Source organism: Pelophylax lessonae (genome assembly GCF_965119305.1).
Source record: "Pelophylax lessonae genome assembly, chromosome: 12".
Taxonomy (NCBI): domain Eukaryota; kingdom Metazoa; phylum Chordata; class Amphibia; order Anura; family Ranidae; genus Pelophylax; species Pelophylax lessonae.
In genome coordinates, this window is record NC_138779.1 from 184,713,526 (window position 1) to 184,730,897 (window position 17,372).

Consider the following 17,372-nt stretch of genomic DNA (forward strand, 5'->3'; position numbering starts at 1 on the left):
TGTGAAACATGGTGGTGGCAGCATCATGCTGTGGGATGATTTCCTTCAGCAAGGACGGGGAAGCTGGTCGAAGATGATTGTAAGATGGATGGAGCAGGGCAATCTTAGAAGAACACTTGAGACTAGGGAGGAGATTCAACTTCCAGCAGGACAACTACCCTAAACATACAGCCAAAGCTACAATGGAATGGTTTAGAATAGATCAAAGCATATTCATGTGTTAGAGTGACCCAGACAAAGAATAGACCTAAATGCAATTGAGATTCTGTGGCAAGACTTGAAAATTGCTGTTCACAGATGCTCTCCATCCAATCTGAGCGAGTTGATGCTATTTTGCAAAGCAGAATGGGCAAACATTTCACGCTCTAGATGTGCAAAGCTGGTAGAGACATCCCCAAACAGACTTGCAGCTATAATTTCAGTCAAAGGTGGATCTAAAAATTATTGACTCAGATTGCTGAATACAAATGCACACCACCATTTCAAATTTTTATTCAGAAAACCATTTATTATTTTCCTTCCACTTCACAATTATGTGCCATTTTGTGTTGGTCTATCATATAAGATCCCAATAAAATACATTTACGTTTTTGGTTGTAACATGACAAAATGTGGAAAATTTCAAGAGGCATGAATACTTTAAGGCACTCTATACAGAGAGGTACACCCTTTAAAACCACCAGTCACATGCTTATTCTAGCATTGCACTAATTCTACTCTCACTTCCACTCTTAAACCACATTAGAGTTGAGTCAAACTACAACACTGAGTTATGCTCATCATGTATGAGTTTGATGCGGTAAGTAATGCATTTAAATATATCTTTTATTGATTTCTTTAATTTCAATCTTTTATATTGGAATGTGGTTATATATAGGAATAGTCTAGTAATTATAATGTATGCATATCTACATACATTGCATATACCCAGTAAAATAAAAATGTGTGTGTGTGTTTGTATATATATATATATATATATACAATCTATATATCATTTTTTATCTTTTGTTTTTTTATTCCATTTATTATTATTATTTTTTTCTTGAAACATTGTGAAAAAGTACAAGTAGAAGGGTGTCCTAAAGGTCCAGTGCAGACAAAACTGATGTTTAGTTTTTGAAAAAATAATAATAATTGACAGAGATAAATCACTCCACCACAGTTCCAAATACAAAGGGGGTATCACTATCTTTGGGGAATTTTTTTTTAAGGGTCTCGTTCTTCTTCTTGAATTTATTTGTGTCAATTTTTTTTCTCTCCTGTTCTGTCAAACTTGTGCAGGTCCTTGGAGTAATATTTTTTTTTCGTGGAAGGTGTTTCTTGCTATCATATAGACATGTGAAATGTTTTTTGTATATTACCATTATGCCAATAGTTGTATATATATTGTGCAAAGCTCTGGAAGAGCCATTTTCAACCAGGGATTCCTTGAGCTGTGGCTGACTGACCTCCCATTTATTAGTGCATGCTTAGTTCCAAGGGCAAAACAACTTTGCAGAGTCAGAAGTGTGACAGCAATTATCTGTTTAGCTGTTTGTAAGAACGGCATTGTGACCACCACAGTAAAGGCACCATCCTTTCGACTAACCACCATTTTAGGGGTCATTTTACCAATGACCCCCAATGAATTTAGGGTTTGCCTGAGACCTATAGATTATTGTAAGGGTTCCTCTAGGGTAAAAAAAAAAGGCAGCTCTAGATAGATTTCCAAATAGAGATTAGCTGATATTAAATCATTCACTTGACTGCAAGCTTCCAAGTTAAAATTTCCACCAATCTGCCATGTTTTATAGTCTATTACTTATATTTTTATCATTTTATCATTATATATATATATGTGTGTGTATATGTGTGTGTGTGTATATATATATATAGAACAATGTTAACAATTACAATTAGGTGTGACTCATTTTATCACTCCCCATGATCCATGGCACCGTAGAGTATTTAAACAGAACTTGCAAGCTATGTTATACTTTTTAAGGTAAAAGTCCTACCCGTTATTACCTTTATTGCCTAATATTTTGGAAAAGTCTCCCCACTTTCTTCCCCCACACAGCAATACCCCCCCCCCCATGCTCTAATGTCCTTATTGGACAGGATAGAGGAAAGGCTGGCCTTATTTCTAGTTGTATTAGGTTAAACCATGATATTTATGACCTTATTAAAGCTGGCTGGATGGATAGAACTTTAAACCAAAAATCTTGGTAAAGAAGGTTCTAAGAAAGTTTGTTCATTTTCCTAATCATTAACAAGTGGTTCGTTTTTGACTACAGTGACAAGAAAATGTGAAGGAGCAGGATGAAAAATATATCCAGAACGAACAAATTTCTAATGGTGTATGTGGTTTTCTTTTGCCAAAGTCCATTAATTCCAAAATCAAATTAAATGAAATCTTTTGAACAACAAGTGAATATTCTGAGAATTTTCGTACAAATTTTCTTAAGACTTTTCCTAAGAATTTTAGTTCAAAGTTCTATCCATCTATCCATGCTTTTCTAGCTAACATAGTTAGTAGAGGGCACTTTATTGTGCTTGCTCTTGGAAAGGAAGCACAGTTTTTTGGTTTTGCACAGAGCATCCCAGATCCTCCTCTTCTCGGGTCCCTTGCTGGCACTCCTGGCCCCTCCCCGGCACTCCTGGCCCCTCCCTGCTGCCGAGTGCCCCCACAGTGAGCAGCTTGCTATAGGAGAACGCGAGCTGAGCCACAGCTCCCTGTGTCCATTCAGACATGGAGCCGTGACCTGGCCCTGCCCCCTTTATCTCCTTATTGGCTCACTGACCTTAATTGACAACAGCGGTAGCCATTGGTGCTTCGCTGCTGTCTCAGCCAATAAAGAGGGAGAAACCCAGACAACCGAGTCTCTCCGGCAACCTCATTGAATCAAGATGGAGCTAAGGTAAATATTAGGGATGCTGAGGGGGGCTGCTGCACACAGAAGGCTTTTTATCTTAATGCATAGAATGCAATAAAATAAAAAACCTTCTGCCTTTACAACCACTTCAAAACAATGTTGATCTGCTGTAGCTCTCAACTCTAAGATTGTTGTAGGGGTGTATTATATTTTTTCCAAAATTGAGAAACTGAATAAGACAGTAATTTAGCAATAAAAGTTAACAAATAATTATTTTGTCTATCGTAATATTATGCATTTCATTAGGTGAACCCTTCCCTTGCCCATACAGTGCAAAGTGAAAAAGTTCACTTACCCCCCACCCCAACAGCATATTTTCACCTTTCCCCACTTCCCTACTGCCCCATTTAGTTACTGGGAAATGGGAAATTGGTGTTGGTGTTTTTTTTTACACAAAATTGTCACTTAAATTATATATTGCTCACACATGCCATGGCTATGCATGTGAAATGACACCCATTACCTATCACAGTTTCAGAGGCCATGAAATGCCAAGATAGCACAACCCCCCCCCCCCCCCTCGAAATGACCCCTTTTCAGAAAGTAGACACCCTAAGTCCTATGCTCATTTATTCCCAAAATTGTCAGGCATTTCACTTGCAATGCAGAATGATTGAAAAGGTGGGTATATATTATGTGGAGAGTGGGAGCATCTTTTACTATTCCCCTACTAGGCAAAAGAAAAGATCAGAAAGGATCCGTGAATTTTTTTTTTCATTTGAATTTTTTAAAAAAGCTTTTAAAATTATTATTTTTTTTAAATGCTTAAATAAAGCAATGAACTGTCATTCATCAAAATCCTGGCTAAAGACCAACTTTTAAATTATTTTTTTAAATATTTTCTGGCTCCTATAATATTGCGGTTAACTTCTTTTGGTTAAAGTCCAAATCCAATCAAAATTTTTGTTTGGGAAATAGTGGGGAAAAGTTAGAACCTCTCTCACATTTTTAATGTCGCTTCCCTTTAAATTGGGGATATTTCTTTTAACTCTTTCATCTTTGATCTTTGAAACACCAGAAATGACACCAGAAATGAGGGGAATTGGGGGTCACCAGAACAGGAAAAAAAAACCTCACAAAGGTTTCTCTGCTCTTCTCCATTCTCATTTTTGTTCTTGCTTTCTTAGAACAGGAAGCTAGACTCTGCCCACTTGGCTTAAGGCCAGGCTCACATATGTGCTGCCACAAGTGCCTGGGGTCCGGTGCGTGTCTGTTCACCGGTTCAGGTGTGAATCAGGTCCGCATTTTTGCCTGAATTCGCACCTGAACCGGACCCAAACATGCACAGGACCCTTCTGCAATCTGCTCCGTGACCGCCCTGTACCTGTATGAACTGGCTCCATTGATAGCCGGTCACACTCACATGTCATGCGAATTGGATGCTTCCCAGATCTGCCCCAGCTTCTTCCCAACAGCAGCACAAGGTAAAAGAGGTGCACTGTGATGTGAGGGAGGGTCAGGACTCTTGACTTCTGATGGTGGTGGGGGGGGGCTCTTGATATCTGATGTTGGGGGGGGGGGTGCTCTCAACATCTAGTCTTACAACCGGCCCTTTGAGGGCAACCATAATGCTGATGAGGCCCACAATGAAATTAAGTTTGACACTCCTGTAGTACAGTGATAAAATATAAAATAAACATTGTCTCTATATAATTCCAAGTATTATATAAATAATAAATCATGCAAAACATTCCTATATAAAGGAGTTAATATGAATAACATAAATGTAACTTTGTGCTATTAAAGAGAAAATTGTTTCTATTAAAGAGAAAATTGTGCAAAGTCCCATAAAAGCAACGTGATCAGGAAAAAAGTCCAAACAACCAATCAGATTTTAGGCTCGATTCACACCTATGCATGTTGTTTTTGAGAATTTCTGTAGTGCTTTTTGATTGTACATTTTTTTTTTTGCAGAGATTCACATTTTTTATGTTTTTTTTTTTGGGGGGGGGGGGGGATTTGTTGTTGAGCAGATTTTAAAACGTGAAACGCAATATCTTGCTACATGCTTTTCTGCAGCTTCTCTATTGAAGTCTATTGAGCCAAAAAAGAAGTTTGTTGTTGAGCAGATTTTAAAATGCGAAATGCAATATCTTGCTACATGCTTTTCTGCAGCTTCTCTATTGAAGTCTATTGAGCCAAAAAAGCAAAAAAAAGCACTGTTTTGCATTTAAAATAGTCCCAGACCCTTTCCAAAAATGCAGAGGCACAAAAATGCATTGAAGTGAACGTGTTTCATAGGAACCCATGTTAAAAAAATGTCCTGCATTTCTGCACAAAGCATGAAAAAACACATTGGTGTGAATGGAGCCTTAGTTGTATGACTCATTTCAAATAGTCATAATCCGAGTAATCACCGCAACGTGCGCCACCCTTACCAGAAATTCTGACCTTTGCAGGTCAGAAAAAGCCTTCAAGTAAATGAAACCCCTTCAGGCATAGCCTGTTCTTATCTTACTTATGCTCTTTGATAATAAAATCGATTTTATGAAAGTTGCGCAATGAGATGTTCCCTCCTTTTCCATGTGCAATACGATTCATGTACTAAACGGAGGAGCGATTTCATGGTGCTGGCTTGAGGAGATTTGGTGATTCCATAAATATTAAAGGAGAAGTCCAGCCCAGGCAAAACCTAACTGATGACAAACTTTCTCTCTGCCACATTCGAAACCTAATCTATCTAACCATGTAAAGCAAAATCGCTGTATTAACCTTTTCTGCACCCGATCCAGTGCTGTTCCCAGCGAGACAAAGTGTGTGCAGAAGAGGACTGACAACGGGCGGTGAAATGCCTGGAAAGTGATGTCACCTATAGACTCATTATGGGGCTTCCATTGTCAGATGCCTCTCCTGCACCCATCTCCATGCTGAAGCCGCCACTGACAGCTGATGCTGGGACCAGACCCAGTGCCATCTTAAGAGCATTAAAGAGCAATAAAGTTTAACCACTTAAGGCCCGGAGGATTTGGCTGCGGGGGTATTTTGCGATTTGGCACTGCGTGAATTTAACGGAAAATTGCGCGGTCTTGTGACGCTGTACCCAAATGAAATTGACGTCCTTTTTTTCCCTCAAACAGAGCTTTCTTTTGGTGGTATTTGATCACATGTGCGATTTTCACTTTTTGCGCTATAAACAAAAAAAGCGCGACAATTTTGAAAAATAAAACAATATTTTTAAATTTTTTTTATATGAAATTCCCCCCAAAAAAATTGTAAAAATCAACATTTTTTAACATTTTAGGCCAATTTGTTTTCTGGTACATATGTTTGGTAAAAAAAAAAAATCGCAATAAGCGTATTTTGATTGGTTTGCGCAAAAGTTATTGCGTTTACTAACTAAGGTAAAGATTTCTGTCATTTTTGGTGTTTTTTGTTTTTAACGAGTAATGGCGGCGATCTGCGATTTTTTTTTTTTTGCAGGACTGCGACATTGCGGCGGACAGATCGGACCCTTGACTGACATTTTTGACACTTTTGGGGTTACCAGTGACATTTCTATAGTAATCAGTGCTATACATATGCACGGTTACTGTAAAAATGACACTGGCAGGGAAGGGGTTAACTTTATTGGTGATGCAGGGGTTAAGTGTGTCCCTAGGGGCGTGATTCTAACTGTAAAGGGGTGTGGCTAGTGATGTAACCACAGAGACATACGATCCTACATAGCAGGATCGTATGATCTCTGCAGTTAGATCAGGGAGAATGACAGGCGGCTTTGTTTACATCAGCCGCCTGCCTTTCTCCCTCTCCACGGGGAGATCGCGAGTGACCGGCAATGTGGCATTGGCTGCAAGGGAGAAGAACCTTCTCCTTCTATCACAGGGGAAGGGGAGCCTAGGGGGTGAGGGTTGCGGTGCTCAGCAACGCATCACAGGTGTAACATACTGCTAAAGGTGGGAATGGTCTTTAACCACTATAGCTCCGGAAAGGTTTTACCCCCTTTCTGACCAGGCCATTTTTGCAATACGGCACTGAGTTAATTTAACTGACAATTGCGCGGCTGTGCAACGCTGTGCCGAAATAAAATTTGAATGTAGAGCTTTTTTTTGGTGGTATTTGATCACCTGTGCGTTTTTTATTTTTTGCGCTATAAACAAAAAAAGACCAACAATTTGGGGGGGGGGGAACAGTATATTTTTTACTTTCTGCTATAAAACCTATCCAATAAAAAAAAAATTTAAAAAGTCTAAATTCTTCATAAATTTAGGTAAATTTTTGGTAAAAAAAAAACCCAATACGCGTATATTTTTTTTTTCCCATTAAAGATTTTTTTAAATATTGAATATTAAGGCAATACAAGCATAATAACATCCAGCATAGAAAAGGAAAATACAAAGAATATAGAGTAGCGTGAACACGAACAACAATTGCATCATTACACACGGATGTACATTCACGACCTGATGCGCTGCAAGCAGGAGGGGAGTCAATTGACACAGTCATAGTCTTCAAGGAAGGGGGAAGAAGGGGAGGAGAAGGACTAAGGGCAGGGGAAGTAGGCAGGGGAAGGGGGAAAGAGGGGGGTAGGGGAGGGGGAGACAGGGGGGATGGGGGGGAGAGGAGGGGGGAGGGAGGGTAAGAGAGGAAGGGGGGGAGGAGATGGGAGGGAGGAGGGGGGGAAGAAGGAGAGGGTAGAGGAGGGGAGGAGGGAAGGGGGGAGGGGGGGTAGATAGGGGGAAAGAAAATGGAGGGAGAGGGGAGAGGGAGCTGCCTAGAGGAGAGAGGGACGGGACAGGAGGGGGGGGGGGGAGTAGAAGCAGGAGGGAAGAAGACGTGGAGGGGGGGAGGGGGGGAAGGAAGAGGGTGGAGGGGGAAGGAAGGACAGGAGAGGGAATAAGGGGGAGGGGAAGGGAAGAAAGGAATCCCTGAGTTGGGGTAGTAGGAAGGGGGGGAAGGTAGAGCATAGTATGCGTGTGGAAGGGGGTGGGAAAGCATGTCAGTGGCCACAATACGCGTATATTGATTGGTTTGTGCAAAGGTTATAGCATCTGCAAACTGATGTTTTTGTGCAACTTTTATTTATTTTTTATTGTTTTTACTATTAATGGTGGCGATCAGCGATTTGTAGCGATCAGTCCATTAGTCTGACACTAATGGACACTTTTTGGGGACCAGGGACACCAATACAGTGATCAGTGCTAAAAAAAAAAAAACATCAGGGGCAATCAAAGGGTTAAGTGTGCTCCTAGGGAATGCTTTCTAACTGGGGGGGGGGGGGGGGGATGGATACACTAGAGCAGTGATGGCGAACCTTGGCACCCCAGATATTTTGGAACTACATTTCCCATGATGCTCATGCACTCTGCAGTGTATCTTAGCCTCATTGGAAATGTAGTTTCAAAACATCTGGGGTGCCAAGGTTCACCATCACTGCTCTAGAGGAAGACAGAGATCCGTATTTATGCTTAGCAGAAGCACAACATCTCCATTTTCCTTTGTGACAGAACGGGAGTTTGCCTTGTTTACATAGGCAGAACAGTTGGAGGGTACTGGTGGCCAACGCAGCCGCCAGACCCGCTGATTGGGTCCAATCACAGCGGGAGCACGTGCTTGTACCCCAGATCTCCTGCATAAAATCACATACTGGTACGGCAGACCCAGGGATCCCGTACCCGCTAAAAGGGCACACAAGTGTTATTGCTGTAAGCATGGGACTACTGACAATTTTTTTAAAGCCAATATTTAACCACTGCTGGACCACCTGCCGCATATATACTGCTGCTTTCTTTTGGTGGTATTTGATCACCTGTGCAATTTTTATTTTTTGCGCTATAAACAAAAAAAGAGCGTAAATTTTGAAAAAATAACAATATTTTTCAAATTTTTTTATAGTAAATTCCCCCCCCAAAAAAATGTAAAAATCAAATTTTTTTTAACATTTTAGGCCAATTTGTTTTCTGCTACATATTTTTGGTAAAAAAAATCGCAATAAGCGTATTTTGATTGGTTTGCGCAAAAGTTATTGCGTTTACTAACTAAGGGAAAGATTTATGTAATTTTTATTGTTTTTTTTTTTAAGTAGTAATGGCGGCGATCTGCGATTTTTTTTTTTTTTTTTTGCGGGGCTGCGACATTGCAGCGGACACATCGGACCCCTGACTAACATTTTTTACACTTTTTGGGGTACCAGTGACATTACTACAGTGCTATACATATGCACTGTTACTGTAAAAATGACACTGGCAGGGAAGGGGTTAACTTTATAAGTGTGTCTCTAGGGGCGTGATTCTAACTGTAAAGGGGCGTGGCTTGTGATGTAACAACAGAGACATACGATCCTACATAGCAGGATCATGTAGTCTCTGAAGTTACACCAGGGAGATTGACAGGCGGCTTTGTTTACATTAGCCGCCTGCCTTTCTCCCACTCCAGCGGGAGATCGCGAGTGACCGGTGGCTCCGATGTGCAGGAACGAGCGAGACTGCCGCAGTAAATAGTCGTGCGGCAGTCGGCAAGTGGTTAATGTATTAGCAGATTTAAATACACTAACAAATCAAACTCCAGCTCATACTTTAAAAACAATTACAGAAAACTGTTTTTTTTTTTTCTTTTGGAAAAAAAGGTTTTACACAAATAAATAAAAGCTGATCATTTTAGGCAGTCCTGTAGTTAAATGGTTTGTCTCATCCTTGTAAACTGATACACGAAAAATAGAAGAAAGCTTAAAGAAGGAAATGAATGCAGCCATCATATCTAAGAATTGGTGAGCTGCAATATAATGTCTGCTTTTAATACTGCTTTAGAATCAAAACAGTTAGTAAGTGCAGATAATGGGAAATCTTGTCGTGTTCCTGGCTACTAGGGATGATCGAAATTTTGAAAAGTTCGGTTCGGCCAGAACACCCGAACTTCCCGAAAGTTCAGGTCCAGATTCCAGAACCCCATTGAAATCAATGGGACCCGAACTTCGGTAATCAAAAAACACCATTTTGTAGCCCTAAGGCCCTAAGGCTCCATTCACACCTGGCCGTTTTTGTCGCAGGCGTTTATTGGGCTTGTTTGTGGACGTCTTTGGAGGCAGGAATGACATCTGAACTTCTGTGTAGGGCGTTTTTGTTGTAAAAAATGCCCAAAAAAACGCCTGCAACAACACAACTGGGCGTTTTTGTTGCAGGCATTTTTTTGGGCATTTTTTGGGCGTCTTTGGAGGCAGGCATAACATCTGAACTTTTGTATAGGGGTATATATACACACACACATATATCTATTTAGACACATACACACATATAGGTGTGATAGGAGCGGAGCCCTATGCCAGCAAATAATTTCATTAGCGCAGGCATAGGGTGCTGCTATTTTCACACCTATATATGTGTATGTGTATATATACATATATGTGTGTGTGTATATATACCCCTACACAGAAGTTCAGATGTCATGCCTGCCTCCAAAGACGTCCACAAAAAAGCCCAATAAACGCCTGCCAACAAAAACGGCCAGGTGTGAAAGTAGCGGAGCCACTACCCTGCTCTACTGCAATTCTAATGCAAACAATCTTTTTTCTATGGCGGTCACCCTGACATGGAAGGGTTTGGTCACCCTGCCATAGCAGTCAGAGTCAGTTCACCCTACACTACACTACGGTCACCCTGACACTTAACACTTTCCCTACAGAAACTAGATTATTGAATCTAACTATAGTGGTATATAGTACCCTAACTACACTAGATATCCCTTTCCTCACACTAATAATTGCTAAATGACACTTTTGAAGCATGAGTAACAGAACTGTATCCACTCTCTTCCACAGCCCCTGTATTACAGTGCTAGCGATTTGGCGGGGCTATCTTATATACTGGGGGGCGTATTCACTACTTATTGGCCTCTGCCCCCTCAATTGGCTTTTACTGATAGTTCTGGTCCAATCACGGGCTTTCAAAGCCCAGTTCCTGTCCCATTGCATTTTGGCATTCTGGTTGCCGAATTCCGAACTTTTTCAGCAAGAAGTTCGGAATTCGGCCGAATTTCGAACAGTCAATGTTCGGGTCGAATCGATGGTCGACCCGAACCGTTCGATCATCCCTACTGGCTACCACTTTACATTGACAATCTAAATAATTTTAAAGTGTTTTTCAATCAGTAGTTCTTTGTTTTTTTTCTTTTAACCCTAATTCATACAATGCATTGAAGTAGAAATTCACCCAAACCCTAAGTAATGGTAAACCTACTCGTAGCCACATTCTAAATCGAATCTATCTAGCCCTGTAAGGAAGACTAAATTGGCTTCAGAAAAGGTAAGTATAGCGGTTTCTTCTTTACAGAGCTGGATAGATTAGTTTTAGAATATGGCTGTGAGTAGGTTTAGAGTCATTAGGGTTTGGGTAAACTTCTACTTTAGGCTGGGTTCACACTTATGTGAATTGGATGTGGGTTTCCCCGCATCAAATTCGCATACCAGGAGCCTGTGACTGGCTTTCAATGGAGGCCGTTCACACAGCTCCTGGACGGCTGTGGAGCGAATTGCACAGGAGTCCTGTGCATCTTCTAGTCTGTCGCAGGTCTGAATTCAGCCAAACAGTCAGATCAAGATCGGACATGAAACATTGAACAGGGACGCACCGGACCCCCCTGCTGTGAGCCGCTCTGCACGGAAGTGTGAACCCAGCCTTAATGTAAGAAAACCTGCTGGGTTAATCAATCCCCTTATACTTACCTGAGGCCGATCTCCATCCAGGGATATGCTCGAGAGCAGCGGCTCTCTCTGCTCTTTCTCTCTCCTCAATGGAAATGGAGGCAGCTGCGAGAGCAATTGGCTCACGCTGTTATCAGTCACAGCCAGTGAGCAGAGAGCGGGGTTGAGCCGTGCTGCGTGTGTCGATGGGGACACAGAGCCCAGCACGGGATTGAGCCTGCACAAATGGCTTGCTATGGGGGCATTCAGCAAGGGGGGGGGGGAGCCAAGAGTGGCAGCAGGAGACCTCAGAAGAGGAGGATCGAGGATGCTTGGTGCAAAACCATTGCACAGAGCAGGTAAGCATGACATGTTTATTATTTTAAAAAAAATCAATTTACAATCACTTTAAAGTGGATCATAAGTCCACTGGGTGGAAGTTGCAAAAGTTCCCACCTCCAGTGTTGGAATCTTCAGTCACCACTCTGCCAGGTCTGCAGTCACCACTCTGCCTACCGCTTCTTCAGTGTCCCATGACACTACTCTTCCGCCATTGGGTAGTCAATGATGATGTAACCTGTGCTCCTGTCTCTGACATGGATTCTACTTTTCCCATGGTATGCACTGTGGTGTATAAATATTGTCTCATCTGCATAGCTTTTCTTCAGAAAAAAACCCCTCTACATCCTAGCCAGGGCTTTTTTTCTCAGAGAATAGGTACCGGAACTCCCCTTTTTCAAGTCACCCCTTGTCTCCATCCCTACCCACCTCCGAGCACCGTTTCTTGGTTCCGCCCATTACCCACCTCCGAAGACCACCCCTTTTAGATAATACAGTAACATTTGTGGTACTAACTAATTTGTATTGAGCTTGTTGATGATAACAAGAAAAGCTGTAGAATAGATCCCCTGCAGCCAGCAACAATGGACCACACACAACAAAACACCCCCTCCCTAGCAGCAACAACCTATCTCCTCGCAGCCAGCATCAGCAGACCCTCTGGAAGAATAGATCCCCCCCCAGCAACAATGGACCACCTACAAGAAAATACCACCCCCTTCCTCAGCAATAATAGACCCCCGGAAGCAACAATAGACCTCTTCCTCAACAGTAGATCCCTCCCAGATATGACTGACCCCCCAGCAACATAAGACCCACCCTTAGCAACAATAGATCCCCTGCCAGCAACACCAGATCTCCCCAGCAACAGACCCCCCTGCAATAATAGATTCCCTCCAGTGACAATAGATCCCCAGCAACCAGCATCAACAGACCCTGCAGCACACCTCCAGCACCCCTTGCCATTACATACCTTCAGTCCTGGAGGTGGCGGAACAGCGTTCCCCCACGTTCCTGCTGAAAAAAAGCCCTGATCCTAGCAATGTTTTATTTCATGAATTTAGTTTAGCTTTAAATCTTTGCAAAATAGAAATAATGATGTGTACCCCTCAAGGTTTGTCAAGACTGCTCTATGTTTTCATTTATTTACTTACATTTATTTACTTACATTGTTCCATTTTGTTGATTCTCAGACTGACAGTGACTACGAGAACATCACTTTTCCATCATATTCACCATACTCTGACAGCCAAGATGTCGCTCCTTGTAAACAAGAGGAGATCAAGATCTTTGACAGTCATTTTGTGCCCTGGTTGTACTCCATCTTGTTCATCCTTGGATTGCTGGGGAATGGTCTCGTCATCGTAGTCACGCTGACGCAGCGTCATCAGAAAATACAGAGTACGGACATATTCATTTTACACCTGGCTGTTGCTGACATCTTACTAGCTGTCACTCTACCATTCTGGACAGTACAGGCAACTTCTGGTTGGATTTTTGGTGAAGCCTTTTGTAAAATTGTGGCCTCGGTCTTCAAAATCAACTTCTATGCTGGCACCTTCCTACTTGCCTGTATCAGCGTTGATCGCTATGTCTCGATTGTGTTTGCTGTCCAGATCTACAAGAAGCACAGACTTCACTATGTTCATTGGAGTTGTTTTGTGATTTGGTGCTTCTGCATTGCACTTTGTACCCCTGATGCATGGTATTACTCTGTTAACTATGAGTCCCGTACTAACATGACTGAGTGTGAGCCACATTTTAACCCATCTACATCCAAGCACTGGAAAGCAGCCCTGGCATTTTTGTATCACATCTTTGGCTTCTTGATACCTTTTCTTGGTATGCTGTATTGTTATTCGCATATTGTTGTTACCCTGCTTAGATCCAAAGGGTTTAAAAAACATAAAGCACTCCGACTGATCATTGCTGTTGTGATTGCTTTCTTCTTCTGCTGGACACCATATAATATTGCAGCGCTCCTTGACACACTGAACATGCTGGGTAGCTTGGAAGGTAACTGCAGGTTTCAACAACAGATTGACATTGCATTGTCCATTACATCTGGGTTCTGCTACTTACACAGCTGCCTAAACCCTGTGCTCTATGTTTTTATTGGAGCAAAATTCAGAAGTAACCTAGCCGAGCTACTGGTTCGCACAAGACTGTGTCCAAATCTGGCAGTACCATATATCAGGCGACCAATTTCACGAAGATCTTCTACATGGTCAGAGTCTGGTGAAACATCTACGTCTGGAATTTATTAGACAATGAAAGGGATAGACCAAAAGGACCTTTTATGAACAGAGGAGCAAGAAAACAAGGAAAATTTGCTCCATTCACAATAAACCCAATCTACACCCAAGACTGGTTTTGAAAAAAGGCCTAAATTTAAAGGACACACCCAATATTTAAAGGTATATTGGTATCAGCTTACAGTCCTTCCCTAATCAGGGGAACAGCCCTGTATGCCAACTTGATATTTAAGGGTTGGAGCCACAGAAGGGTGAATATGCTGGCTTGTTGTTAAATGTTTACATATGTAAAATGCCAATGGATTAGCACTGGAGTGGCACAAGTCTTCAAACTTTCCAAAGTTTTGACATTTACCAATCCCAATCTAATCTTTAACTTAGTTGATACACCAAAAGAACTCAATGAAACACAAAAGCACATTTTTAAGGTAGGCACTTAGCATTGTTGAATGACCTTTTTCATGATCTGGCCTACAGAACAAAGGATGAATGATTTTCTGCAGAAGAAATTCAATTCTGAGTTTAAGTTTCATACAGTATATTTTTATGGATATATGTACTATTTGCCACTTAAAAGACTAGTAAACCTAAAGAAGAAATGTTGCCTAATTATAAAGGACCAGAAATACCATCCATGAGGGAAATATTCACGGTGGCCCAGAAAACAAGATCTTTAAATTGTAGCTTTTCTTTGTTGTTTCTTTAGCTGTTGCCAGTTATGGTTAAAAGGTGCTTTAGAATGTGTCTGACAGTATTCTTCTAGGGTTCACTTCACAGGATGTCACCTGTGTGCATGGGCATCCGCAGGTAGGGGCAAGGGGGGGCAAATGCCTAGCGGTATTCCCGAGTGTGACTCGGGGTAAGATTTAAGTGCCAAAAGCGGTAATCCCGAGTCACACTCGGGGTAGCGCTAAGAAGATCGCTGGATGCTGGAGGAGGTTTTACTTACCTTTTCTCCGGGATCCAGCGAAGACTGCGAGCGGTATGCGGCGGCGGAGCTCTCTCCCGATCGTCTGCGAGCCCCGGCTTCCGTCTCCGGCGACGTGACGTCCGCCGGGGGGTGAAACCGGCGGCAAATTCAAATGTAAAATGCACCAAACACACTGATACCGTTCAAAATAAAAAAAAATCACATTACATTGCCCCCCAGTGCCCTTTCCTGCAGTTTTACTGTACTTTTTATGTAAATATATGTGTGTATATATATATATATATATATACAGTATATATATATATATATATATACAGTATATATATATATATATATATACAGTATATATATATATATATATATATACAGTATATATATGTATATATACATATATATACACAGGATTTTTGGATTTTAGGTGCTGAAAGCGGTACCATTGTTTTGCATGTAATTCTTGTGAATAAGCAGTCCAAACCAACTGTATACATTTATTATATATATATATATATATATATACACTATATATATATATATACAGTATTCACAAGAATTACATGCAAAACAATGGTACCGCTTTCAGCACCTAAAATCCAAAAGAATCATACCGCCAGGGAGGTTAAGCCACTTTATACCATCCTGTCTGTTCTGTTTAATAATCATGTGTGCCTGTGTGTCTGTGTTTTAAAAAAATAAGCTGTTCTTTACCAGTTTTCAGAGGGCCGAGCGCCGCTCACGTGACCCGTTGGCTCTCTCCTCCCTCTGGCTGACAGTTGCCTGCAGCGGGCGGGGCCAAGGATTCCTCACTGATGTCAGTTGGGAGGGGAGGAGGAGGGAAAGAGGAGAGGAGGAGAGAGGTGGCGGGTCACATGAGCAGCGAGTGGCACTCTATACTTGTAAAGAATGGCTTATTTTTATAAAAAACAGACACAGGGGCACACAGGATTATTAAACAGACTGTAGACAGGATATGAAACTTTGAATGAAACTACAGCAGCAGGAGAGGAGGGGGGGTGGGCACTGACACAGGAGCAGACAGGCAGGGAGGGAGGGGGAGAGAGGACAGAGGAGGACAGGAGGGCTGCGGAAGATGGGAGGCACGCAAACTGACCAGGGTGTCAGGGCTCAGCAGCCATGGTATACCGTGGTCAGTTTACAGAGGGAAGGACATAGCCAGGCAGGATCAGGCAGGAATTTTAGGTGATAGAAGGGGCCAAATTACACAGCAAAGCACTGTGCCGTATAACATGCTTTAAGGGAATATACTCAAAATAAGTATAATGACTAAGCCCCTCCCCTTCATAACATTGTTGAAAAGGGGCGGAGCATGGGTGACCTTAAAATTATGCCCCCCCCCCTGAAAAAAATTCTGCGGACGCCCATGCCTGTGTGCTGGAAAATATCTATACCCCCTTATTTTAATGGATTTATGAATAGAGGAAGGACGGATGATTGAAAGGTCCGCCCTCTCCATTTACAGATCCTGATTTATTCATAGAAACTGTAGAACAGCTTCAGTGAAAGAAGCAGCTGGCTGGAAAGAGCAGGAATAGTTGGCTTTCTTGATGAGAGCCTGTGACAGCCCCTTAGCTGTATTAACCTCTGCTACCAAAATCTGGAGGGGCCATCAGAGGAGGAAGATTTCATCTAAAGGAGAAGATGGCAGCACAAGGAACACATATTGAAGCTGTTATGCCTCTTATGCAGATTTTTTTTTTTTTTTAGCTAAACTCAGACTTTAAGGGCATTAAGAATAACAAGAGGGGCTATTTAGGGCTGGTTTAAAATACTAAGACTGGAGAGTGAAAAATCTGGTGCAGTTCTTCACAGAAACCACCTTCCAGTTTTTTGTCAAATCTTAATTGAACAAGCTGAAGTTGGAAGCTGATTGGCTACCATGCACAGCTGCATCGGGTTTAGCACTCTCCAGTTTAAGGCCTCTTTCACACTGACGGACCAATGGGATCCACCTGTCAGTTTTTTAGGCAGACCCGATTGGACCATCCATTGCTCCCTATGGCCCCTTTCACACGGGCGATACGTCCAACAGAATCTGTTCTGCTCATCGGGGGATCGATCCTGAGCAGGCGGATGACAGCTCCGTCTCCCCTCTGTGTGCAGGGACGGAGCTGTCAGATCCCCGCTCTCCTCTATGGGGAGATTGGATGAGAACGGACCACCTATCTGTTCTCATCCGATCCCATCAGATCCTCCAGACGGATGGAAAATAGGGTTTCCATCCGTCTGGATTTCACGGACAGGATCGTAAGCAGATAGCAGCAGGTGTCAGCGGAGATGTCTCCGCTGACACCTGCTGCCCCATA

The 17,372-nt window shown here is 42.1% G+C and overlaps 2 protein-coding genes across 2 annotated transcripts in view; both read left to right on the forward strand.

Moving 5' to 3' along the window:
• The first annotated feature begins 746 nt into the window (after positions 1 to 746).
• Positions 747 to 17,372, forward strand: part of LOC309568461 (C-X-C chemokine receptor type 3-like) — a 245,114-nt gene continuing 228,488 nt past the window's right edge. The window contains exon 1 of the mRNA XM_082274131.1: positions 747 to 799. Coding sequence (XP_082130257.1) covers positions 773 to 799 — 27 coding nt within the window. The 5' untranslated portion in view covers positions 747 to 772. The remainder of the gene's footprint in view (positions 800 to 17,372) is intronic.
• CXCR3 (C-X-C motif chemokine receptor 3) lies at positions 11,201 to 14,227 on the forward strand (the record flags this gene model as incomplete). The annotated part of the gene is made up of 2 exons (XM_082273981.1): positions 11,201 to 11,206; positions 13,059 to 14,227. 2 exons carry the CDS (start codon positions 11,201 to 11,203, stop codon positions 14,130 to 14,132), a joined length of 1,080 nt encoding a protein of 359 aa, XP_082130107.1. The 3' UTR covers positions 14,133 to 14,227.